The sequence below is a fragment of the Saccopteryx leptura genome, chromosome 1, assembly GCF_036850995.1.
Source record: "Saccopteryx leptura isolate mSacLep1 chromosome 1, mSacLep1_pri_phased_curated, whole genome shotgun sequence".
In the NCBI taxonomy this organism is placed as follows: domain Eukaryota; kingdom Metazoa; phylum Chordata; class Mammalia; order Chiroptera; family Emballonuridae; genus Saccopteryx; species Saccopteryx leptura.
The window spans coordinates 190153839-190179703 of record NC_089503.1 but is presented as its reverse complement, the minus strand read 5'-3'; the positions used below and the strand labels follow the sequence as shown (position 1 = coordinate 190179703).

At 40.7% G+C, this 25865-nt stretch overlaps 1 protein-coding gene across 2 annotated transcripts; it reads right to left on the bottom strand.

The window, feature by feature from the left end:
- Positions 1-260: 260 nt before the first annotated feature.
- On the bottom strand, positions 261-25268 carry FH (fumarate hydratase). Of its 2 annotated transcripts, XM_066383433.1 has the most exons (10): positions 25093-25267; positions 22193-22327; positions 20172-20282; positions 18448-18624; positions 14013-14195; positions 12902-13067; positions 7160-7363; positions 5865-5992; positions 3272-3425; positions 261-453 (listed from the first exon to the last, which is right to left on the bottom strand). In XM_066383433.1, the coding sequence occupies exons 1-10, from the start codon at positions 25222-25224 to the stop codon at positions 311-313; spliced, it is 1533 nt and encodes a 510-aa protein (XP_066239530.1). In that variant the 5' UTR covers positions 25225-25267; the 3' UTR covers positions 261-310. The 2 variants fall into 2 exon arrangements, with proteins under 2 accessions (XP_066239530.1, XP_066239539.1); XM_066383442.1 differs by lacking the exon at positions 3272-3425 and having other exon boundaries at positions 25093-25268.
- Between the last annotated feature and the right edge of the window lie 597 nt (positions 25269-25865).

Genomic DNA, 25865 nt, shown 5'->3' with positions numbered 1-25865 from the left:
GGGAGACAGATGGGAGGGGGAAGGGAAGCATTCATCTGTTGTTCCACACTGGCTGCTTCCCACGTGTGCCCTGAACGAGGATTAAACGGCAACCTTGTTGTTTCGGGACAACACTCTGAACTGAGCTAACTGGCCAGGGATAAGTCATTTTGGACCTGGCACATCCTAGGGTCTTATACCCTTCCCAAACTGCTCTACTGTAGACAGTCAAGCTCCCTTCATGTCTACCCATTTTTGTTTTAAGAAATATAAAGAGTCTGTTTCATTTAAAAATTTTATATAGCTTATTTTTATTATAAATTTAATGAAATCACTTTGGACCAAGCATGTCCTGAGGCTTCACCCACTCGTCAAACTGCTCCGCTGTGAGATAGCCAAGTTCAATAGCGGTTGTCTTTAAGGTCGATCCGTTTTTGTGAGCTGTCTTTGCAATCTTTGCTGCCTTGTCATATCCTGAAGAAAAACAGAAGGCCGACATAGTAAGTAGGGAAAGGTGGCTTCTAAAGCAAAAGGTAATCATTATTTACTTGACATTGATGCTACTGATTTCTTTCATAATATTTTTAATCTTAAAAATATATAACAGTGCTATTTTTTTTGACAGAGAGAGAGTCAGAGAGAAGGAAAGATAGGGACAGACAGTAAGGGAGAGAGATGAGAAGCATCAATTCTTTGTTGTGGCACCTTAGTTGTTCATTGTTCATTGACTGCTTTCTCATATGTGCCTTGACTGGGGGGCTACAGCAGAGTGAGTGACCCCTTGCTCGAGCCAGCAACCTTTGGGCTCAAGCCAGCAACCTTTGGGCTCAAGCCAGCGACCTCGGGGTTTCGAACCTGGGTCCTCTACATCCCACTCCAATGCTCTATCTACTGAGCCACCATCTGGTCATGCTAACAGTGATTACCTTAGTTGTCATTTCTTCTATAGAATAAAATCTTTGCTTCTCTTATGTAATACACAATTAAGCATACTTACTTTCTACAACAGATTTGTTCCTAAACTGAAATTGCCCATTCACTCAGATATATTCACAGAGGAAAAAAACAAAATAAAAACAATACAGCAACAAGACATAAAAATATACATCCGAGTAGTATAGATGTGTTGTTTCAAACATGTTTAACCAGAAATAATTATCTCGGTAACAAAGCACTGGCTAGTTACATGAGCCATGTGGCCTGGCTCCGTGCGGAGAAGTCGGGGCACAAGCGAAGAGGAGGGGCCTTCAGTCCTCTGCTCAGCGCCCCCACCCAGCCTCTTCCCAGACCTTGAGGACACAGGCGGGACCTTTAGCATGAATCCAGACTTGTACAAAATACCACAGGTGTACTGTTCACTAGTTACTTGCTTTTAAAACTAATAAAGGCAGGTTGAGGAGGACAGTTGTACAAGCTATACTGATTTACTGTAATTTAAAAAGCCAAAGGCAAAAGTAAGAAAGAACAAAAAAAAAAAAATGAAAACGAAACCAGTAAAGAAGAGGGGAAAAATGCGATTAGAGGACTAAGAACAAAGAGAAGAAGCCTGCTGAGACACCTGACCATCAACCAAGCAAGATGCTATAACTGTCAACCATTTAGACATTTACCAACCATTCGTATTAGTTGTGGGCATTGGTGACTTTATTAGTTAACTGAACTTGTGAAGGCTAAACATTCTGAAAAGTGCATTTACTCATCAGTGTAATTAAAAAAAAATTTTTTCTATTGATTTGGGGGAGAAAGAAGGGAGAGAGGGAGGGAGGGAGGGAGGGAGGGAGAAAGAGAGAGAGAGAGAGAGAGAGAGAGAGACACCAAGTCACCGTTCCACTCAGTTCCATTTAGTTGTGCACTTATTGGTTGCTTCTCATACAAGCCCTGACCAGAGATCAAAACCGTGACCCAGGTGTGTCAGGATGATACTCTATTCACCGAGCCAGCCAACCAGAGCCCTGATCAGAGTAGTTCTGATAAAGAAGTCTCACATTCACCCTTAGGAGGCAACGGTAGCCATTCTGTACTTTTACATTAATATGAACACGGACGCCCAAGCATATGCTTCCCTTTCAGTCCAGCTCAGTCCCACAGAACATTATCACCACTAGGCTGCACACAGCACAGAGTGCCCACCAGGTGGAGTCTAAGGCTTACACTGTCACTAGGAAGGCGAGCTTTGCCCGCTTATCCTTGTATGACCTTTATGTCACCACAAATTGATTCTAAGAAAGACTCATCAATCACTCAGCTTTAGGAGGACCTGCAAATTAAATGTTTCGGCAACACATTCTGAACAAGAGATGTAATAAAAAACACTTCTCACATGGACCTGTGAGTTCCCCTGCATCTTTCACCAGTTGAATGCTGAGGTACAGTAATTTTAAAAGGATCAAAAAGTCAATATCGATCTCAATAGTGCACCAAAGAACAGATAGCACATTGGGTCCAGAGCTCCCTGAAATAGTCACATGATCACTAACTTGATAAGACTGAAATTCCAGCTTGATGTGAAACCAGGAACATAAAGTTAGCCCTGGAAGATCAGGATTAGAGAAGAATTTTAAAGCAGTGACATGACATGCCAAATGACTCCATCATAACTGTCCTGGCATTGAAAAGGACTACGTTAACCTCAGCTCAGGAGTAAGACAAGGTGGGAAAGGCGGTTCATGCATCATCACGTAATGCCCCAAAGCCTGCGGGTCACACACTGAATGTAATGAGCACCACTGTGGTCAGTCTGCAAACCAAGTCTGTAAGTTTGAGTCTACATAATAAAGTATTTACACTTCTGAAAAAGACATGTAATATTAAAAAAAGGCCAGGGTATAGGCAAAATATTTACATTTCCCTCCTTTCCCTATAAGCAATGAATAACCCTTTTTAATTGGTCACTTTCCATTTTTTAATTGAAAAGAACAAAACAAAGCATAGCCGAGCATCAGAAAAGGTAGAAAAATGAATTTAATCCCTATTGCTAAGCAGCCAGTGCCATCTAGTGACGTTCCCAATGGAAAGGATCCTTTCCAGAATCTCAGAATATAAAACAGTCGAATTCCACTAACATCAATGTAAGTTTGAACTACTACATCCGAATGTACCACATTTTCAAATAAAATGAAGTATAATCGATCAAGTGTTCGAAAGACTATGACATGATAAGTTATAGTGTCTAACGATACAATTTCAAATAGGAAACTGCTGTCTATAAACAGCAAGCTTCAGTAGCCTCTTACATTTTTTCAGCTTTTCCATTTTGTATTCAAAGTTATACTGCCATTCCCCCACGCCTTACCTATGTGAGGGTTAAGAGCAGTCACCAGCATCAGGGACTCGCTCATTAGCTTGCCAATCCTTTCTTTGTTGGCCTGGATCCCCACCACGCAGTTCTCTGTGAATGACACTGCCGTGTCCCCCAGAAGCCTGGCAGAGTGTAGCACATTTTTAATCTAAAAGAAGGAGAGAGACTTAGTAAGCTTAACTGCTTTTTTTTAAAGCATCTAGTATTATTTGCTGGTTCACAAATGAATACATCATTCAATAGCCGGCACTCCTATAACTTTAAGGCACCATTCCCCAAGACAACAAGTATGAAAGAAAGAAACATTTGGGGGCACGGAAATCAAAAAGAAGAAATAATAAATATAAACAACTGAAATACCACATGGCCTGTGGTACGGTAAAACACAGACATAAAATGTTGAAGAGTACAGAGAAAGGAACTTAATTCTAATCGCAGGAAGTGGTGGAGTCCTATCTGATGGAGAAAGACCCCTCCCTGCAGTAGGAGGAGACGCGCAGACGCAGACTGGACAGGTCTGCGTTTCAGGAAATCAGGGAAGTTAGAGTTTTCCAGTTCTTTTTTTTTTTCCTGAAGCTGGAAACGGGGAAGCAGTCAGACAGACTCCCGCATGCGCCCGACCGGGATCCACCCGGCATGTCCACCAGGGGGCGATGCTCTGCCCATCCGGGGCGTTGCTCTGTTGCGACCAGAGCCACTCTAGCACCTGAGGCAGAGGCCATGGAGCCATCCCCAGCGCCTGGGCCATCTTTGCTCCAATGGAGCCTTGGCTGTGGGAGGGGAAGAGAGAGACAGAGAGGAAAAAGAGGGGGAGGGGTGGAGAAGCAGATGGGTGCTTCTCCTGTGTGCCCTGGCCGGGAATCGAACCCAGGACTTCCGCACGCCAGGCCAATGCTCTACCACTGAGCCAACCGGCCAGGGCCGAGTTTCCCAGTTCTTAACGACAATGTTTTTTGTTTAACAAAACAAATATTCTAGTCACTTTTAAATAACCTTTCACACAATATATGAAAAAAGTGTAAAATCAATTAGTTTGTCTTAGCATTTTTTTCTTTTTGGTAACATCCCAACATGTATTAGGATAAATGGCCACATCCTAATCTCTTTTGGTCTAAAACCCCACACAGAGTCTGAAAACTACTCTCAACAATGGACTCTAGCCTGACCAGGCAGTGGCACAGTGGATAGAGCGTCAGACTGAGATGTGGAGAACCCAGGATTGAGACCCCGAGGTTGCCAGCTTGAGCGCGGGCTCATCTGGTTTGAGCAAGGCTCACCAGCTTGGACCCAAGGTCGATGGCTCGAGCAAGGGGTTACTTGGTCTGCTGTAGCCTCCCCCCTCCCCACACCCTCGGTCAAAACACATATGAGAAATCAATGAATGAACTAAGGTGTTGCAACAAAAAACCCCTGATGATTGATGCTTCTCATCTCTCTCTGTTCCTGTCTGTCCCTATCTATCCCTCTCTGACTCTCTCTCTGTCTCTGTAAAAACAACAAACAAACAACCCCCCCCCCCCCCAAATTGGACTCTAGTAGAAATCACAGAACTTTGAGATGCATTCATTTGGTACTTATGGCAATTATAAAGAAAATGTTGGTAGCTTGACTTATTTTCCATTAAAGACCAAAGAGATTTTTGTCAAAAAAAAAAAAAAAAAGATTAGCAGATATTTATTGTTATACACCTATATTTGCAAGACAAGTGGTGTTAACTGTTTGGAATGTCACCCAAAAGCAAAAATGTATAGCTCTGAGTTTTGCTGTGGCCTGTCCTCTATTTTCCACTAGTAAGTACACTTCATAAGGGCAAAAATCCTGTCTTTGTTCATTGTCCAGTCACTAGCGACCAGTACAGTGCCTGCTACAGACTAGGACCCAGTAAGTGTTTGATGAGTACATTGAATGAATATGCTTAACTTTGCCACTTGCATGCTCTTGTCAAATTAAAACCAGGCTTCACACCAGATACAAATAGAAAGGAGGCTTCTCTGTGGCATACAGAATAGTCTATACAAATAAGGAGCTCACGATGCTGCTTCATCATGTGAAGCCGGGGAAATGATGACAGATGGTCCATGAACATGGGCACAGCCATGTTATGAGGTATGGTGAAGAGGTAAAACCATGGAGGAAGGCCTAAGGGAGAGAGGGGAGGGCAGTGCAGAGAAAATGCAGAGGAAACCAAGGGGAAGAGAGTTTTGAGGAGGGAAGACTCAAGGTCGATGTCAGTAGGAGAGCTATAGGCGTCTATCAGCTGGGGTGGTCACGAGTGACTGTGGGAACAAGTCAAACACAAGTAGTGCCACTGGTTTCTCCACTGGGGAGGGACAAGGAAGTATTTGTGCCCCATCTTGTGAAATTTTTCTTCTTACTAAAGAATGGTAACCCATTAAATCACTCAAGCTAAAAGGCACCTAATTGAATATACAGGATTAATCCTTTAACGATACTATACATGTGACTTCCACCTGCTGATTATACTAACAGGTACCTATTGAGCGATCTATAGAAACCTTTAGGAAAGACAAAGCCCAAGACAATTAGCCTTCAGCCCAAACCATTAAAAATCAAATGTAAAGCTTACCATCATTGGCTTGAAAACATTCAATTCAAAATGTCCACTGCTGCCTCCAACGGTGACAGCAACGTGATTCCCCATGACCTGGGCTGCAACCATGGTCATCGCTTCACACTGGGTAGGGTTCACCTTGCCTTCAAGAAAACCATCAGGGAAAGATGCCACACCCAACACACTCATGGCTTCAAGTATCAGTTATGATTAGGTTTTATGTCAAATAATCAAGACTAGAAGAAAATCTAACTTCATTCAATAAAGTAAGGCACATTAATAGAGTAAGGCCCCAACCATCAGTGTTAATTTAATGAAACAAACCAACCCAAGAAAGGGAGATGGGTGGCCACACACTGTGAATCATTCAATGGCTAATATATAATGAGTAATGAGTATCACAACACACGCCACAGTTCTATCTTCATGGTTTTCATTAATTCTAGAAGTATTTGTAGAGCCAAGCACTGTATATACAATGTTAAGTAAAAAATGTGCAACCCCTACCCTCATAGAACTTGGAGGCTAGGGAGAGCACACTGGCAGTTACAGCGGATAAGGGGTAAAGACAGAGACGTGCAGATAGCTGTGGGAACACTTAAAACAAAGGGACCTCCTCCACCTTGGGAGGCTTCTTAGAGGATGATGATATTAAACTGGAATTTTCCTATTTATCATCTGAATCTCTAGAACCCCACTCTGGTAACACTCTTCTGCCAAGCTCAAGTTTGAACCAAATGTCCCAGATTCTCTGACTAATACAAAGCAAGACACTGGAAAGATTATTCCCTTTTCTGTAACTGCATTTCTTTTAAGGTAATCACCTTAAATTTGCTATCAACAAAACTCCTATCATTTTTCAACATGAGATACTTCAGAATCAGATTTTAATTCTCATCTACACATGCAGAGAGTACAAAGAACCTAGAGTCAGGTGTTTATTTTTTGCTGTGACAAGTCACTTTGTCGACTTCAGTCCCACCTGCAGAGGGTTTTATGAATCTAATCTGTCACCTGCCATCCTGCTAGCTCAAGTTTGTTACCGGCTAATATGATCAGCAGGTTTTCCACCTTCACCCAGTTCCCCAGGCAGGTGACTTTGGATTGGGAAAGACAGAACTATCATACATTTCCCAGTGTGGGAATTCCCTGAGGTCTTCTTGATCAAGGGTGGCCCCAAAAGACCAAGGGTGCCGCACATGTCCCCACCCATCTTTGGGCTCATGGGATCCTAAACCAAAGGAGACATGCTCTGTGGATAAGAATGCCTGGGTTTTGTTGAGTACCAGTTCTACGGGCTATATAATTACCTGGCATGATACTGCTTCCTGGTTCATTTTCAGGCAAAATCAGTTCCCCCAGACCTGAGCGAGGACCAGAACCCAGAAAACGAATGTCATTGGCTATCTTCATCAGACTGCAGGCGGTAGTGTTCATGGCTCCACTGAGTTCAACCAAGGCATCGTGAGCAGCCAGAGCTTCAAATTTATTTGGAGCTGTAATAAAAGGTAAGCCTGGAGAAGAAGATAATAATAAACTATATAGTTAACAGGCAAAATGAAATAATTTTGTATTATCAGCAAGTTAAATAGAAAGTTCAATACATGAAAACCAAAACCAACAGGATCTGGCCAGTTGGCTCAGTGGTAGAGCGTCGGTCCGGCATGTGGAAGTCCTGGGTTCAATTCCTGGCCAGGGCACATAGGAGAAGTGCCCATCAGCTTCTCCACCCCTCCCCCTCTCCTTCCTTCCCCCCCCCCCCCTCTCTCTCTCTCTCTTCCCCTCCTACAGCCAAGGCTCCACTGGTATAAATTGGCCCAGGTGCTGAGGATGGCTCCATGGCCTCCGCCCCAAGCACTAGAATGGCTCCAGTTGCAACAGAGCAACACCCCAGATGGGCAGAACATCGCCCCCTAGTGTGCATGCCAGGTGGATCCTGGTCAGGCGCATGCGGGAGCCTGTCTCTTTGCCTCCCCGCTTCTCACTTCAGGAAAATACAAAAAAGAAAAAAAATTGACTTCAGGAAAAAATATTTATTTTAAGACTAAAGTTTTGTCTGCATATGTTTAAAAAGCCCTGGAGTAGAAAGAATCAATGACAGTAGCATATTTAAAGGATGGAAAAATGAGCACAATAAATATATTGAAAGAGAAAAACATCATCCTATGGCAAATGTGTATGGTTCAGAGAGTGAAGGGATGAGAAAAATCCTTGGAAACAAATGTTAACAACAACAACAAAAAGCACAGCAGCTATGCTTCTATCAGACAAAATAGATCTTAACTAAAAATGGTAAAAAGACATGCAAATGGAAATGAAAAAAAAAAGCTGGGGTAGCAATACTTATATCAAACAAATTGGACTTTAAAACAAAGGATATAGTAAGAGATAAAGAAGGCCACTACATAATGATAAAGGGAATAATCCAACAGGAAGATATAACTATTATAAATATCTATGCACCTAATATAGGAGCACCTAAATATATAAAGCAGACTTTGATGGATTTAAAGGGCGAGATCAACAGCAATACTATAATAGTAGGGGATTTCAATACCCCACTAACATCACTAGATAGATCCTCAAGAAAGAAACTTAACAAAGAAACAGCAGACTTATTGGACACACTAGATCAACTCAATTTAATAGATATCTTCAGACCTTTTCACCCTAAAGCAGCAGAATATACATTCTTTTCAAGTGCTCAAGGTACATTCTCTAGGATAGACCACATGTTAGGGCACAAAAGTGCTCTCAACAAATTTAAGAAGACTGAAATCATATCAAGCACTTTCTCCGATCACAACGGCATGAAACTAGAAATGAACCACAACAGAAAAGCTCAAAAATTCTCAAACACATGGAAACTAAATAGCAGGTTGTTAAATAACGAATGGATTAAGAATGAGATCAAAGAAGAAATAAAAAAATTCCTAGAAATGAATCACAATGAGCATACAACAACTCAAAATTTATGGGACACAGCAAGAGCAGTACTGAGAGGGAAGTTCATAGCACTACAGGCACACTTTAAGAAGCTAGAAAAAGCTCAAATAAACAACCTAACCCTTCATCTAAAAGAAACTAGAAAAAGAACAAGTAAAGCCCAAATGTAGTAGAAGGAAGGAAATAATAAAGATCAGAACAGAAATAAATGACATAGAGGATAAAGAAACAATACAGAGGATCAATGAAACTAGGAGCTGGTTCTTTGAAAAGGTAAACAAGATTGATGAACCTTTAACTAGACTCACCAAGAAAAAGAGAGGACTCAAATAAATAAAATTAGAAATGAGAGTGGAGAAATAACTGACACAACAGAAATACAAAATATTGTAAGAAAATACTATGAAGAACTGTACGCCAAAAAACTGGACAACCTAGATGAAATGGACAAATTCCTTGAAAAATACAATCTTCCAAAAATCAATCTGGAAGAATCAGAAAACCTAAACAGACCGATTACACCAAATGAGATCAAAACAGTTATCAAAAAACTCCCAACAAAGAAAAGTCTGGGGCCTGATGGCTTCACAACTGAATTCTACCAAATATTCAAAGAAGAACTAACTCCTATCCTTCTCAAACTATTTCAAAAAATTCAAGAGAAAGGAAGACTTGAAGCTCCTTTTATGAGGCGAGCATAATTCTGATTCCAAAACCAGGCAAAGACAACACAAAGAAAGAAAATTATAAGCCAATATCTCTGATGAATAATATATATGCTAAAATCCTCAACAAAATATTAGCAAACCGGATCCAACAATATATGGAAAAAATCATACACCATGATCAAGTGGGATTTATTCTGGGGAGGCAAGGCTGGTACAATATTCGTAAATCAATCAATGTGATTCATCACATAAACAAAAAGAAGGAGAAAAACAATATGATAATTTCAATAGATGCAGAAAAAGCATTTGATAAAGTCCAGCACCCATTGATGATCAAAACTCTCAGCAAAGTGGGAATACAGGGAACATACCTCAACATGATCAAAGACATCTATGACAAACCCACAGCCAGTATCATACTCAATGGGCAAAAATTAAAGGCAATAAGATCAGGAACAAGGCAGGGGTACCCCCTTTCACCACTCTTATTTAACATAGTCCTGGTAGTCCTAGCCACAGCAATCAGACAAGAAGAAGAAATAAAAGGCATTCAAGTTGGAAAAAGAAGAAGTAAAACTATCATTATTTGCAGATGATATGATATTGTATATAGAAAACCCTAAAGTCTCAGTCAAAAAACTACTGGACCTGATAAATGAATTCAGCAAAGTGGCAGGATATAAAATCAATACTCAGAAATCAGAGGCATTTTTATACGCCAACAATGAACAGTCAGAAAGAGAAATTAAGGAAACAATCCCTTTCACTATTACAACCAAAAAAATAAAGTACCTAGGAGCAAACTTAACCAAGGAGACTAAAGACTTGTACTCGGATAATTACAAAGCATTGATAAAAGAAATCAAGGAAGATACAAACAAGTGGAAGCATATACCATGCTCATGGTTAGGAAGAATAAACATCATTAAAATGTCTATGTTAGCCAAAGCAATCTATAAATTCAATGCAATACCAATTAAAATACCAATGACATACTTCAAAGATATAGATCACATATTACAAAAATTTATATGGAAAAAAAAAAGAACATGAATAGCCTCAGCAATCTTAAAAAAGAAGAATGAAGTGGGAGGTATCACACTTCCTGATATCAAGTTATACTACAAGGCCATTGTACTTAAAACAGCCTGGTACTGGCATAAGAACAGGCATATCAATCAATGGAACAGAACAGAGAACTCAGAAATAAACCCACAGCTCTATGGACAACTGATATTTGACAATGGAGGTAAGGAAATACAATGGAGTAAAGACAGCCTCTTTAACAAATGGTGTTGGGAAAATTGGACAGCTACCTGCAAAAAAATGAAACTAGATCACGAGCTTACACCACTCACAAAAATAAACTCAAAATGGATAAAAGATTTAAATGTAGGCCATGAAACCATAAGCATCTTAGAAGAAAACATAGGCAGTAAGCTCTCCGACATCTTTCGGAACAATATATTTGCTGATTTATCTCCATGGGGAAGTGAAATAAAAGACAGGATAAACAAATGGGACTATATCAAACTATAATAAAAAGCTTTTGCACAGCTGAAGACAATAAGAACAGAATAAAAAAACAAACTACACAATAGGAGAACATATTTGACAGTACGTCTGATAGGGGGTTAATAACCAAAATTTAGGTCCTGGCCGGTTGGCTCAGTGGTAGAGTATCGGCCTAGCGTGCGGAGGACCTGGGTTTGATTCGCGGCCATGGCACACAGGAGAAGCGCCCATTTGCTTCTCCACCCCTCCGCCGCGCCTTCCCCTCTGTCTCTCTCTTCCCCTCCCGCAGCCAAGGCTCCACTGGAGCAAAGATGGCCCAGGCGCTGGGGATGGCTCTGTGGCCTCTGCCTCAGGCGCTAGAGTGGCTCTGGTCGCAACATGGCGACGCCCAGGATGGGCAGAGCATCGCCCCTGGTGGGCATGCCGGGTGGATCCCGGTCGGGCGCATGCGGGAGTCTGTCTGACTGTCTCTCCCTGTTTCCAGCTTCAGAAAAATGCAAAAAAAAAAAAAAAAAGAAAGAAAAAAAACAACCAAAATTTATAAAGAACTTGTAAATCTCAACACCAGGAAGACAAACAATCCAATCAAAAAATAGGAAAAAGAAATGAATAGACACTTTTCCAAAGAGGACATACAGATGGTCAATAGACATATGAAAAAATGCTCAACATCACTAATCATTAGAGAAATGCAAATTAAAACCACAATGAGATATCACCTCACCCCAGCCAGAATGGCGCTCATCAACAAAACAACACAGAATAAGTGCTGGCGAAGATGTGGAAAAAAGGGAACCCTCCTGCACTGCTGGTGGGAATGCAGACTGGTGCAGCCACTGTGGAAAACAGTATGGAGATTCCTCAAAAAACTGAAAATCGAACTGCCTTTTGACCCAGCTATCCCACTTTTAGGAATATACCCCAAGAACACCATAGAACGGCTCCAAAAGGAGAAATGCACCCCCATGTTTGTGGCAGCATTGTTCACAATAGCGAAGATCTGGAAACAGCCCAAGTGTCCGTCAGAGGACGAGTGGATTAAAAAGCTTTGGTACATATATACTATGGAATACTACTCAGCCATAAGAAATGATGACATCGGATCATTTACAATAACACGGATGGACCTTGATAACATTATACGGAGTGAAATAAGTAAATCAGAAAAAACTAAGAACTATATGAATCCATATATAGATGGGACATAAAAATGAGAGTCAGAGACATTAAGAAGAATGTGATGGCAACGGGGGTGGAAGGGTGGGGGGAAGGGGGATGGGGCGAGGAAGAAGAGAGGGGGTGGGTAGGGGAGGGGCACAAAGAAAACCAGATAGAAAGTGACAGAAGACAATTTGATTTTGGGTAAGGGGTATACAGCACAATCAAATGTCAATATAATCTGGAGATGTTTTCTCTCAACATATGTACCCTGATTTATCAATGTCACTGCATTATATTTAATAATAATAAAAAAATGGTAAAAAGAGACACATCAAGAAGATATAACAATTGTAAATATTTATGGCCCCAATATCAGAATACCTAAACATATAAAGCAAAAACTAACAGATCTAAAAGGAGAAATAAACAGTACTACAATAACAGTTGAACTTTAAAATCCAACTTTCCACAGTGGATATAGATCATCTAGAAAAAATCCAGGAGTAACAGATTTAAAAAACACTATACATCAAAAAGATCTAACAGACATATACAGAACATGCTATCCAGCACCAGTGGAATTCACATTCTTCTCAAGTACACATAGAACACTTTCTAGGATGTGTTAGGCCACAAAACCAATCTTAGCAAATTCGAGAAATTTGAAAGCATACATGTTTTACACAAAAATGTAAAGCAGAAATGCCAGAGAGTATACAGACCGGTACAATGAAACTAGCAGTAATTCCTATCGCCTCTGACCTGTGAGCGCGGACACTTTCGCAGCAACCTTTTCTGCAAAGCCGATCCGAGTATTTAAACCAGTGCCGACTGCAGTGCCGCCAGCCGCGAGCTCATAGATTCTTGGCATGGCAGCTTTTATTCGTGTCATCGCATATTTCAACTGTTGAACATAACCACTAAACTCCTGAAAAGAGAAGGAAATTAAGGTTAGACTACATAATTTCCTAATGACTGACTAGTTACCCTCACTGCGTAAAATAGAAGTTTTCTTAAAATATGTCTCAGGCACTAAACTATAAGTTACTCAAGAGGTGTTTATATGATCTTAATTCATACGATGAGCAAAGTATAGGAAAGAATGGTTTTTATAAAACTATGATGTAAGACAATACCATTGATAATAAATAAGAGTAGCCTGTTTATAATCTAGTCTTCATAAGAAAGCAAAGAGAAACAACAGAGAAAACAAACTTTAAAACAGAACAACTTGATTACATTAAACTATAGGTTCATTTTTAAGTTTTTTTGTTTCTGTTTTTGTTTTTTTGGTACAGCCCAGGTTACTTTGAGAAAAGAAATAAACAAAACAAAATACTGAATCCTCTCAAGAAAAATATAAACATAGAAATACTTTCCATGCAATTTCAGTTTAAAATCCTCATAGGGAATATGAGGATGTTTTAATTCTGCTATTAATGTCACACTGGTTCCTAAAATCTGACATAAGGTAACCCCCGACTTTGTTGTGTTTAGAACACAGGAAGGGCCTCATCCATTAAGGATTATGCAGGGACAAAATGCAGAAGCTGGAACTCAACTGAACAAGTCAGGATATATGGTTACATTAAATCTTTTTTTCCTGTCTAAAAACACTGCAAAACCATGAATACTTCTGATGACTTATCAGGATCTCACACTGCTCCGAAGGAAACATTTTAGAAGATAGAACTCTTCCAAGCTGACCCGATCCATCAGGTCTAACATCACCCATTCATACAGCAGCTGGATTCACTCAACAAATACATTTAACTGGGGGGTAATGGTGCACAGACTAAAAAGACAACTCCAATAAGAACAAGTTTAAATGTAGCAACCCCTAACTTGAATCAAATCTAATCGCACTTCACACCTGCCCAAGAGTGAGCGGAACAGCATCCTGGGTGTGCGTTCGGCCGATTTTGATGATCTGGGCGAACTCTCTGGATTTGGCCTCGAGAGCGTCGTGCAGCTTCTGCAGACCTGGCAGCAGCACTTTGTGGACTTCCATCGCAGCAGCGATGTGCATGGCCGTGGGAAAGGTGTCGTTTGAGCTCTGTTGGGACATTTTCAAAAGAAATGAAAAATGTTAAATCAGAGGCAACAAAAAATAGAGTTGAATGACTCAACAAGAAATCTCACTAAACAACTACTCAAAATGCAGCATGTGTTTAGGGCCCAACAACATTTGTGCATGGCAAGTCTGAGGTCATTTAGAATCAAATAAGAAGCAACCTACTTTTCTTTATAGAGTGTCCATAGGACTGTATTATATACACCACCTACAATGAATGTATTACATACTACCTTAGGAGTGTATTATATCTATATACCACCTACAATAAATATATTACATACTACCTTAGGACTGCATTATATACACCAGCTACAATAAATATATTACATACTACCTTAGGACTGTATTATATACACCACCTACAATAAATGTATTACATACTACCTTAGGACTGTATTATATACACCAGCTACAATAAATATATTACATACTACCTTAGGACTGTATTATATACACCACCTACAATAAATGTATTACATACTACCTTAGGACTGTATTATATACAACACCTACAATGAATGTATTACATACTACCTTAGGACTGTATTATATATACCACCTACAATGAATGTACTACATACTACCTTAGGACTGTATTATATACACCACCTACAATGCATGTACTACCTATTATTATTTTTGCCTGCTAATCAATGACAGCAAGGAACAGAGAAGTACAGTTAACCATGCATGTAAAGACAGTTATACAGTTTCTCATCAACATTTCTTCATTAATGAAACAAGAACAATTCAAAAGTAGGTCACCCCTTTAGGAACAGGAAAGCTAAGCTATCAAAGAAATCCCGTGACTTGCCAAGATGTTTAGGACTGACAGAGCTGGGACCTGGTCAGGAAGTCAAAACTCTGCTCTCTTTCCTCAACTGCAGCTCCATCCTTTCAGTTATGGTATTATTAAAAAGGCATATTCATTATTTATTTCCCTTTTTATTAAGGAAAACATCAAGCTGCTTAAAAGAATAGGATGAATGATGTAACAAACACTCATGCACGTGTCACTTAAATTTAAATGATGGTCAGCACAAAGCAAACCCTGTTTTATCTATCACCCCACCTCATCCCTGCAGCTGACATACACACTGGATCATTTTGAAACAGATTTCAGCTTTCAGTATATAGGAAACATAAGTTCACAGTTAAAGGTTTGAAAATCCTTCACCCATGAATATATGTGAAAAAACTTTCACCCTTCATACTTAAAAATACCTATATTAAAATACACAAAATACCCAGATATTATTTTCTAAATATCATATTCCAGTAAGATCCTCTAAGAGTCTCTTGGAAAAATGGGTGCTTACGAGCTGGGAAAATATAAGATGATGAGCTGGGAGCATCTTTTAGTGCAAGAAAGTAAGTAACTGGGCATTTTGAAGGATGGTGGCACATCCAAAGTCCCCAAGAGCATTGCTTCTCAGACTTTCTGCTACGATCAAGTACAAGGGACACAAGAGTCAACACAGAGAGGGTTCCCAAAGCTGGAACTATCTGAGCAATAACATAAATAACAAAAGTATTGAGGGGAAGGCCCTGGCCGGTTGGCTCAGCGGTAGAGCGTCGGCCTGGCGTGCAGGAGTCCCAGGTTCAATTCCCGGCCAGGGCACACAGGAGAAGCGCCCATCTGCTTCTCCACCCCTCCCCCTCTCTTTCCTCTCTGTCTCTCTCTTCCCCTCCCGCAGCCGAGGCTCCATTGGAGCAAAGATGGCCCAGGCGCTGGGGATGGCTCTGTGGCCTCTGCCTTAGGCGCTAGAATGGCTCTGGATGCAACAGAGCGACACCCCAGAGGGGCAGATTATCGCCCCCTGGTGGGCATGCCGGGTGGATCCCGGTCGGGCGCATGCGGGAGTCTGTCTGACTGCCTCCCCGTTTCCAGCTTCAGAAAAATGAAAAAAAAAAAAAAAAAAAAAAAAGTATTGGGGGAAAAAGCATTCCATTATAACTCTAAGGATAAAATAATCATGAATCCATACATTAATTACTGAGTAAATACATGTGGGAGAAAAGAAGAGGGCAAATCTTTAGAGCAAAATTTTAATAAATATGTAAGGAATGAGATGAATAGAAAATCAGCACTAAAATACCATAATACTATAGTAATAATTGCTATGAGCAAGATCCTCTGATGAATGCTAAAATTCACGGGCAGAAGTTTAAGGAGAAAGGATATTGACATAGCCAATGAACTCTATTAATTTTGTGGTGATTTTTTTTTTAATTTTTATTTTTTTAGTGAGAGAGACAGAGAGAGGGACATGTCAGAAGGGAGAGAAATGAGAAGCATCAATTCTTCATTGCTGCATCTTAGTTGTTCATTGATTGCTTTCTCATATGTGTTTTGACTGAAGGGTCTCCAGTTGAACAAGTGACCCCTTGCTCAAGCCAAAGACTTTGGGCTCAAGCCAGCAACCTTTGGGCTAAGCCAGTGACCCCGTGCTCAAGCTGGTGACCTTGAGGTTTCCAACCTGTGTCCTCTGCATCCCAGGCCGACACTTTATCCACTGCACCATCGCCTGGTGAGGCAATTCTGTGGTGATTTTAACACGTTTAAAACCTTCCTGATATTCCTTCCTTCACGGAGTGAAGCTTAAGGCAGTGCTCAAGCATAGGCAGGACTTAGCCACCCACTTCTAACAGAGAATGGAAGGTGGAGAACCCTGGCAGACACCATGCCAACCAAGGATGAACGCTGACATCTTCAGGACCGACAGCCATGCTGCTACCATAGACCCGGAGGACAACGCAATAAGCAGAACCTTTGCTGCTCTAACAGTCAACCCCAAACCCACAGTCTCCGTCTAGTGATGAAAAAGCATAAGACAAAGCCAGACTGAGGGACAAAACGCCTGACCACTACTTTCAGAAACTAGAGGAGACTAGGGGATGCAAAGACTAAGTGCAGTCTTTCAAGTCTGGACTGCATCCTGAAGACAACGAGGACATCAGTAGCAAACTAGAGAAATCCTACTACAGTCTGTTTAGTGAAGAGCATTGTGCCTGTAAGGTCGGTGGATAATGGGGGATGGTCACGTGGGGAACCCAGACCCGCGAACTTTGGCTAGGACCGCCCACAACCAAGCGCACCAAAAGAAGCTTTGCAGGAGCCCTTTGGAAAAAAGCGACCATCTGTCAGCCAGTGAGATTTCGCTACGTCATATTAGCCCGACTTCCCTAGAGGACCCCTTTAAATATCTCCCACACAGTTTAATCCTTGCGACTTCGCTGGCCTCCATCTCCTCCGTCTTTCTCTCTTCCCAGTCAGGAACCTCGCCTGGCGGGATGCGCTGTACTCAATAAAGCCTTTTGTTATTCCACACTTGGTGGCTCTGGCCCCTTCCTTCCTTCCTTCTCAGCGGGGAAAAATACCTTACAGTACCTATGTTCATTTTAAGAGGGGCAAATGGGCCCTGGCCGGTTGGCTCAGCGGTAGAGCGTCGGCCTAGCGTGCGGAGGACCCGGGTTCGATTCCCGGCCAGGGCACATAGGAGAAGCGCCCATTTGCTTCTCCACCCCTCCGCCGCGCTTTCCTCTCTGTCTCTCTCTTCCCCTCCCGCAGCCAAGGCTCCATTGGAGCAAAGGATGGCCCGGGCGCTGGGCATGGCTCTGTGGCCTCTGCCTCAGGCGCTAGAGTAGCTCTGGTCGCAATATGGCGACGCCCAGGATGGGCAGAGCACCGCCCCCTGGGGGGCAGAGCACCGCCCCTGGTGGGCGTGCCGGGTGGATCCCGGTCGGGCGCATGCGGGAGTCTGTCTGACTGTCTCTCCCCGTTTCCAGCTTCAGAAAAATGAAAAAAAAAAAAAAAAAAAAAAAAAAAAAAAAAAAAAGAGTGGCAAATGTACCAGGTTTATATAAAATGTCTAAGATTAAGGGGGGGGGGGGTTGGTAGAGGGTGCACAATTTGAAGTATCTGCAATTCTTTTATAAATTTAAATTATTTCAAAATAGTTTAAAAATATAAAACCAAAACAATAGAAATATTCATATATACTAAATTAAGGTGTCCCAAAAGTTTTTTCCTAAAAATGATTTTTATGAAGTTTAAGACAATTAGACTCCATGATTTCTGAAAGAAGTAAGAACATCGAAGAAGTCCTTTCCACTAAAGAATATAAGCAAAATGAACCTCCTTGTCCAAAAAACAGCACCTGTTTGGTAAGACAAATCTCAGGCACTCTTTTTAATTTACAACAAAGGAAAGAAGAGATGAAACACTGACCTGGCTTTTATTAACATGGTCATTGGGATGTACAGGTTTCTTGCTGCCAAGTTCACCTCCTAGCATCTCAATGGCTCTGTTGCTAATGACCTCATTTACATTCATATTTGTCTGGGTTCCTGATCCAGTCTGCCATACCACTAGAGGAAAATGATCATTCAATTTACCTTCAGCCACCTGCAGAACAAATGGTTAAAAAACAAGTGTTTTAAAATAAGAAAGGCAATATTCATTTAGCTAGTTTAATCGACTATGCTTAAGTTGGCACCATTTACAGCATGATTTTAAAAAGGTCTCTTCCTTCCTATGCTGAAGCCGATGGTGCCCCCGCTTGTGGCTGTCCAGCAAGGCCCAGCTTCCCCGGAGTCACTGTGCCAACCACAGCTGCTTTAACGAGTGAAAGATGAACTACTGTGAATCAATGAAACAGATTCAAAGCAATCTTTCTTTTCCTTTTCCAACTGCCTCCGCTCCTAATATGCATATGGGGCCACCTGTGAAGCCTGGCAAATTGCTGTCTTTAGATACATTTACTGTTGGTGCTCAGCAGGAATATCTAACAGATGTTATAGCTGGAGTCAGCACGGTAACAAGCCAATGAATTGAAAGAGAGCACACTAACAGTGACTTCACCATACAGGTGTCCTATGGATAGCGACCACCAAGCACAGTGACACAGTCCAGATTTGCCCTGTTTTTTGCCATATTTTTATACTTTCAGTTAATGTGCTAGTTTTGGGGCTGGAAGCTTTTGAACCTGGGTCCTCAGTGTCTCAGGCCAACATTCTATCCACAATGCCACTGCCTGGTCATGGACTGTAAGCTATCTAAAAGAGTGGGTCTTAACTTCATCTCCTGGAATGATTTGGGCTTAAAAAACTTTAGAAATCTATTATCTTAAATAATTGGTTCACTTTAAAATCCTAGCTATATAAAAATAATAGGTGATCAGTGTAGAAAATTTTGAGAACTAAGAAAAGCATACTAGTCATCAGTGGTCCACCCCTCAGAAATAATAACTATTACTTTGGCATCTCGTTCCAGCATCCACTCCAAGTAATAAGAGTGTATATGTACATATCAAAAACACGTTTTCTGTTCATTTTGTCTAACCAAAAATTAGGATCATAAAATACATGTATTTTGCTACCTTTTCCCCGCTACTTATATGGTAGGCTTCATTCTATGGCATTCTCTAAAAAACTAATTTTCTATGGCATCCCAATATAACTTATTTAAGCAGCTGTTATGGTTGGATACTTCTAATTTGTTGTTATTGTAAATGCTACTACAATGAATAATACAAACTTTTTAAACTGTTACCTTTGATTGTTTCCTTCAGAGTATGCTACTAGAGGATTAATGAAATTACTTTCTCCATACATATCATCAGATAACCAACTAGTTTTTAAATGATTTGTATATGGAAAAGAAATAAAAAATTATAAACTTAAACTGTGACTCTTCAAAACATTTTCTTTAAACTATATAAATTAAAAGAAAAGTCAAGAGAGTCAAAAATAAAAGGGACACAATCAGCCACAAATTTTGCCACAATGTTTGAGGCACCAAATTAATATTCTCCCTGAACAATAATGCTCCACCGCACCTGGAAATTCCTGAACATAAACATTCAGTGCCCTTGCCCCCTGCCAGAGCTCATCACTACCTGATGAGTGACAGGGGTCGGAGACCAGTAAGCAAACACCCTTACCACCTCCTACCTCATCTGCTGCCTTCATTATTGCGTTGGCAATCTTTGGGTCGAGACCATAATCCTGGTTTACTTCAGCGGCTGCCCGCTTCAAGATGCCAAAAGCTTTAATAACTGGAATCTGAAATCAATCAGAAAAAAGATTACACATTTGCAATTTTTGTTAAGTATGAAAATTTAAGATTACTATTTTATGCAGGTAAAAAAGTTTTATATAAAACAATAACTTAAGTAACACTATAACCCTAAAATGTTTAGGATATAGAGAAAGAGAATAGATAGGTTAGATAGGTATATAGTGCACCAAGGATCATCATGTGTCTATTTGTTTAGGGGACCAAACAAAAGCAAATGTAGACTTTACACATATGTGTGTGTATGTCCCACTATGTCTTTCATACACATATTCACACACTTACAATGTACCATTCATCCTATTTTTTATAATACATTATAATATATACATGCTAATTTCATATATAAAAAAAACAAATCGTGCTCAATCATATAATTCTTCCTTGCTGGATCCCAATCTACATTATAGTTTCTCCTTCCCTTCTTTTTAAAAAAAATTAAAATAGCAAATAAAATAAAATAAAAGATAGCAAAATGGTATTGGGAAAACTGGACAGCCACATACAAAAGATTACACCATACCAAAAAATTAACTTGAAATGGATTACGCTTGAGTTTAAAACCTGAAACTTTAAAACTTCTCAAAGGAAACATAGGTGGCAAGCTCCCTGACCTTAGTCTTGGCAATGATTATTTTTGGATCTGCCTCTAAGTGCAAAGGCAACAAAACCAAAAATAAACAAGTGGGACTACATCAACCTAAAAGCTACTGCACAAGAAAGTAAATCATCAACAATATAAAAAGGCAAACTATTGAATGGAAAAAAATATTTGCAAATTATAAATATTTATCTAACATCCAAAATATCTAAGAATTCATACAACTCAATAGCAAAATAAATAAATAAATAAATCAAACTAACTAAAAACCGGGCAAACGATCTGAATGGTCATTTTTCCAGAGACAAACAGATGGCAAACAGGCTCATACACACAGAAAACAGATTGGTGTGGCTACTTCTAGGCTACTAGACTATCCTGCATTCCTGAAGTGACTAATTTCCACACTCCAGTGGGCTACAATAGGATATATTTAATCAGTACTTTTCACATTTTAACATCTCTGAAATCAAGATGTACCTTACAAGCAATGACATGTCACAACTTTAATTAGCAGCCCTCTTCTTCCTTAGTGGCACATATCAGTGCATCTTATACTTGATGTCATCTTAGCTTTAATAAAATATGGCAGAAAGTGTTCTAATCATTAAATCATTCATGTGGCATTGGACAAATCGTATTCGTGTATACCTTTCTGGAAACTGACACCAAGACAGATAGAAAGTGTAATATTAAAGAAAACTGTCTCTTTTAAACCAGTTTTTTAAAACTCAGTGTTAATTGGTAAAATAAAATTTAAGTACTGAAATAAAAAATGCTTACAAACTGTAAAATATTATTAAAATCTGAAAAACCTCAGCAAAAAAGATATATCATTTAGTTCCATCAAATAAATAAAAATCTGAACTATTATTCTAAGTCACAGCTCAAAACAATAATACTCAAAAAGTTCTTTACCATTTTTTTTTGTTGTCGTTGTATTTTTCCAAAGTTGGAAACAGGGAGGCAGTCAGATTCCCGCATGCGCCAGACAGGGATCTACCGGGCATGCCCACCAGGGGGCGATGCTCTGTCCATCTGGGGCGTCGCTCTGTTGCAACCAGAGCCATTCTAGCTCCTGAGGCAGAGGCCACAGAGCCATCCTCAGCGCCCGGGCCAACTTTGCTCCAATGGAGCCTTGTTTGCCATTTTAATGAAAGAAATATCTTATTACTCACTAAGTTCTCTAAGAACTACATTTTAACTCTGTAAAATTTTATTCATAAAATAAAGTAGCTCCTTTGAACAAACCCTAGTCAATCTAAAATTGGCCAACATTTCCGCAACTCCACTTACTGGCATGCGCTCCGTCACACCGCCAATCTTAAAGTTCATTGTAGATCTCACTGTCTGGGCACCATAATACTTATCATTTGGGACCTTTAGTTCACCAAAGGTATCATATTCTATCCGAAAGGAATTTTGGCTAGCCTACAGATAGAGATAAGATAAGACACTGTTATAACTTGAAAAGAAATTAAGCATCAGAAGTAATAACATCATATCAACTGTAAGGGAAAAGAAATCTTAGGAAGTACCATAAATATTCCATTTTCACTCTCATTGTACTCCCCTCTTCCAGCTCTTTTCTTAAGAAATTCTTGCACAAATTTATTAATATAGCTGTTAAAGACAAATTACATAATTCACACAACTTGCAGATGTAAATACAAAGAAAGCTTTTGAAGTAAAAATAATCTTTTCCAGTTCAGGAGTATGATCATTATTGGTCAAGCTTTGGCCAATTCAATGTATTTAGGGTAGTGCTTACTTTACCAGGAAATTTAGAAAATGGTCTAAGAATGATACTTTGAGACTTGAAAACATTGTATATTTAAACAAAGCTTAACTGCAGTCTAAAAATACCATCATGAAAGATAGCTTAATGGATACAAATAATCCAGACTTCCTTGTGTCACTCGCAGGGTGTCAGCTTTTCTTCTTGATCAATTAAAGTAAATGTACAGACAAAGGGAGATGGACTAGATCAGTTCTTAACCTTTTCAGGATGATGGGAACCCTTTGGGAATATGAGTAAAGCTATGGATCCTTTCTTTAGAAAATATATATAAAATCTTACACATGATTTTAGGGAGTTTATAACTTGTAGCCAATCTAACACAGAGAGTAAGAATCCATAACCCAAAGTCCCTTTTATGAAGAACCTAGGATTCTACCATGTACCTGGATTCTATCAACTTGTAACAAGATGATGTAACAACAAAAGAAAACAAAAGAAGAAAAAAAACAAACAAGAAAAACAAAAAAAAAGAAAAAATCAGTAACTGCTCATAAAATTATTTGACACTAAAAAAAATTTATTGTAAAACACTACATTTTGGAGTTTACACATGATACTTCATATCCAGCAATACATTAAAAAGATCATACAGTATGATCAAGTGGTTTTTATTCCTAGGATGCAAGGTTGGTACAATATCCACAAATCAATTAACATGATGTAACATGTAAATAAAGTAAAGGGTAAAAATCACGTGGTCATATCAGTAAGTGCAGAAAAAGCATCTGAAAAAAATCTAGCATCAATTTATGATAAAAACTCTCAGCAAAGTGGTAACAGACAGAACATATATCAACATAAAGGCCACATATGACAAACCCACAGCTAATACAATCAATAGGGCAAAACAAAAAGCTTTTCTCATATGATCAGGAACAACAGTGAGAGAAAGATATATGCTTTCACCAATCTTAGTTAACACAGTACTGTAAGTCCTAGCCTCAACAATCAGACAAGAAATAAAAAGCATTCAAATTGGAAAGCAAAAAGTAAAAACTGCCATTATTTGCAGATGACATAACACTATATATAAAGTGCCTTAAAGATTCTACCATAAAACGACTTATAATAAATGAATTCAGTAAAGTAGCAGGATATAAAATTAATATTCAGAAATCAGTTACATTTTTATACACCAATAATGAGCTATCAGAAAGGGAAACTAAGAAAAATTTCTTTACAGTTGCATTAAAAATATATATATATATATACCTAGGAATAAATTTAACCAAGAAAGGAAAAGAGCCTGACCTGTGGTGGCGCAGTGGATAAAGCGTAGACCTGGAAATGCTGAGGTCGCCGGTTCAAAACCCTGGGCTTGCCTGGTCAAGGCACATATGGGAGTTGATGCTTCCAGCTCCTCCCCCCCTTCTCTCTCTCTGTCTCTCCTCTCTCTCTCTCTCTCTGTCTCTCCCTCTCCTCTCTAAAATGAATAAATAAATTAAAAAAAAAAAAAAGAAAGGAAAAGACCTGTACTTGAAAAATTATAAGACATGGAAGAAAGAAACTGAAGAAACTACAAATAAATGGAAGCATATACTGTGCTAATGGATAAGGAGAATTAACATCATTCAAATGTCCATTCTGCTCAAAGTAACCTATCAATTAAATGAAATTCCTATTGAAATACCAATGGCATATTTCACAGAACTAGAACAAATAATCCAAAAAGTTATATGGAATCACAAAAGACCCCAAATACCCACAGCAAATATTGAGAATGTAGATAGGTCCTATTCATTGTCCCTAAAACAGTTCAGGATACTCTGCCCTTGTTCACAGAATTCAGGGTTTTACAAAAATTAAGTAAGTGGGGTGAACCATCCACAGCCTAATGAACTAAACAGAGAATTTCATAACAAGTAAAATCTTTTAGGTTCGTAAGAACCTCCAACCCCACCTGGACCTGAAAGCAGTTCACTGGAGCGTGGTGAGCCTGGAAACTAGAGTTCAGACGCGACTAGATGAGCACTTGGCCAGTGTGGGCCAGCCGCGCCCTACCGAGGGGCAGGATCGCGGGCGGCCCTCTCCCCACACTCTCTCCCACGTGGCTCAAGTATCGAGGGCAGCAACCCAAGCCGGGGGCCTCCGCACCCGCAAGCAGCGCAGCAAGAGGCGTGACCGGCCCGGTCATGCCCGGCCTGTGGGGCCTCCCGGGAGGGGCGAGGAACGGGACCCTCGCCGCATCTGCCGCCTCTGTCCCAGCGATCACCCGGGCCGGAGGCTCCTTCCCTGCCCGAGAAAGGCCGCCACGCCGCGCGGGCGCACTGCCCAGGGGCGGACTTGGCCGGGACCCACGAGTAATCCTTCCCACCAGCCCGCGGGCGCCCGGGCCGGCGCGCAGGAAGGCTGAAGGTCACCGCGGGGAGGCCGGGGCATCGGAGCCTGCGCTCACCATTCGTGCGGCAGTCGGGGGCTGGAATGGCAGGGCGGCCGCGCCACCGAGGCCGGGATTCGAGGCTGAGGCTGACGGTGGAACTCGCACGACACAACGCGAGCGCCCGAGGAGCCGAAGTGCACAGTACATGGTGCAGCGCGGATCCGGGTAGAGCGGCGATGACCACGCCTCCGCGGAGGCAGTCATTACCCGCCCTCCGGCTAGCGTGGGGCGGAACCAATTGTGAATGGCCAGTCAAGAGTTAGGGGGCGGGCTTAGTTTTCTCGTAGAGGGGATATTTGAAGCCCTCGGATTCCTGGGAAACCACTTAGAAGGGAATTATGGGAAAGAAAGTTTAGCTCGTTCTTTGAACCAGGTTGGGGGGGGAGGTGTGGTGTGTGTGTGTGTGTGTGTGTGTGTGTGTGTGTGTGTGTGTGTGTGTGTGTGTGTGTGTGTTTAGCTTGTTCTTTGAACCAGGTTGGGGGGGGAGGTGTGGTGTGTGTGTGTGTGTGTGTGTGTGTGTGTGTGTTTAGCTTGTTCTTTGAACCAGGTTGGGGGAGGGAGGTGTGGTGTGTGTGTGTGTGTGTGTGTGTGTGTGTGTGTTTAGCTTATTCTTTGAACCAGGTTGGGGGGGGTAGGTGTGGTGTGTGTGTGTGTGTGTGTGTGTGTGTGTGTGTGTGTGTGTTTAGCTTGTTCTTTGAACCAGGTTGGGGGGGGGGTAGGTGTGGTGTGTGTGTGTGTGTGTGTGTGTGTGTGTGTGTGTGTGTGTGTGTGTTCGCGCGCGCGCGCGC

Coding starts and splice junctions, on each gene's coding strand:
- FH (XM_066383433.1), bottom strand. CDS start 25,224: ATGTACTGTGCACTTCGGCTCCTCGGGCGCTCGCGTTGTGTCGTGCGA. Junction 7,364..12,901: donor GAAAGTGTCCGCGCTCACAG/GTCAGAGGCGAT, acceptor CTTCTTCTCCAG/GCTTACCTTTTATTACAGCT. Junction 454..3,271: donor TGCTCTTAACCCTCACATAG/GTAAGGCGTGGG, acceptor GTTTTTCTTCAG/GATATGACAAGGCAGCAAAG.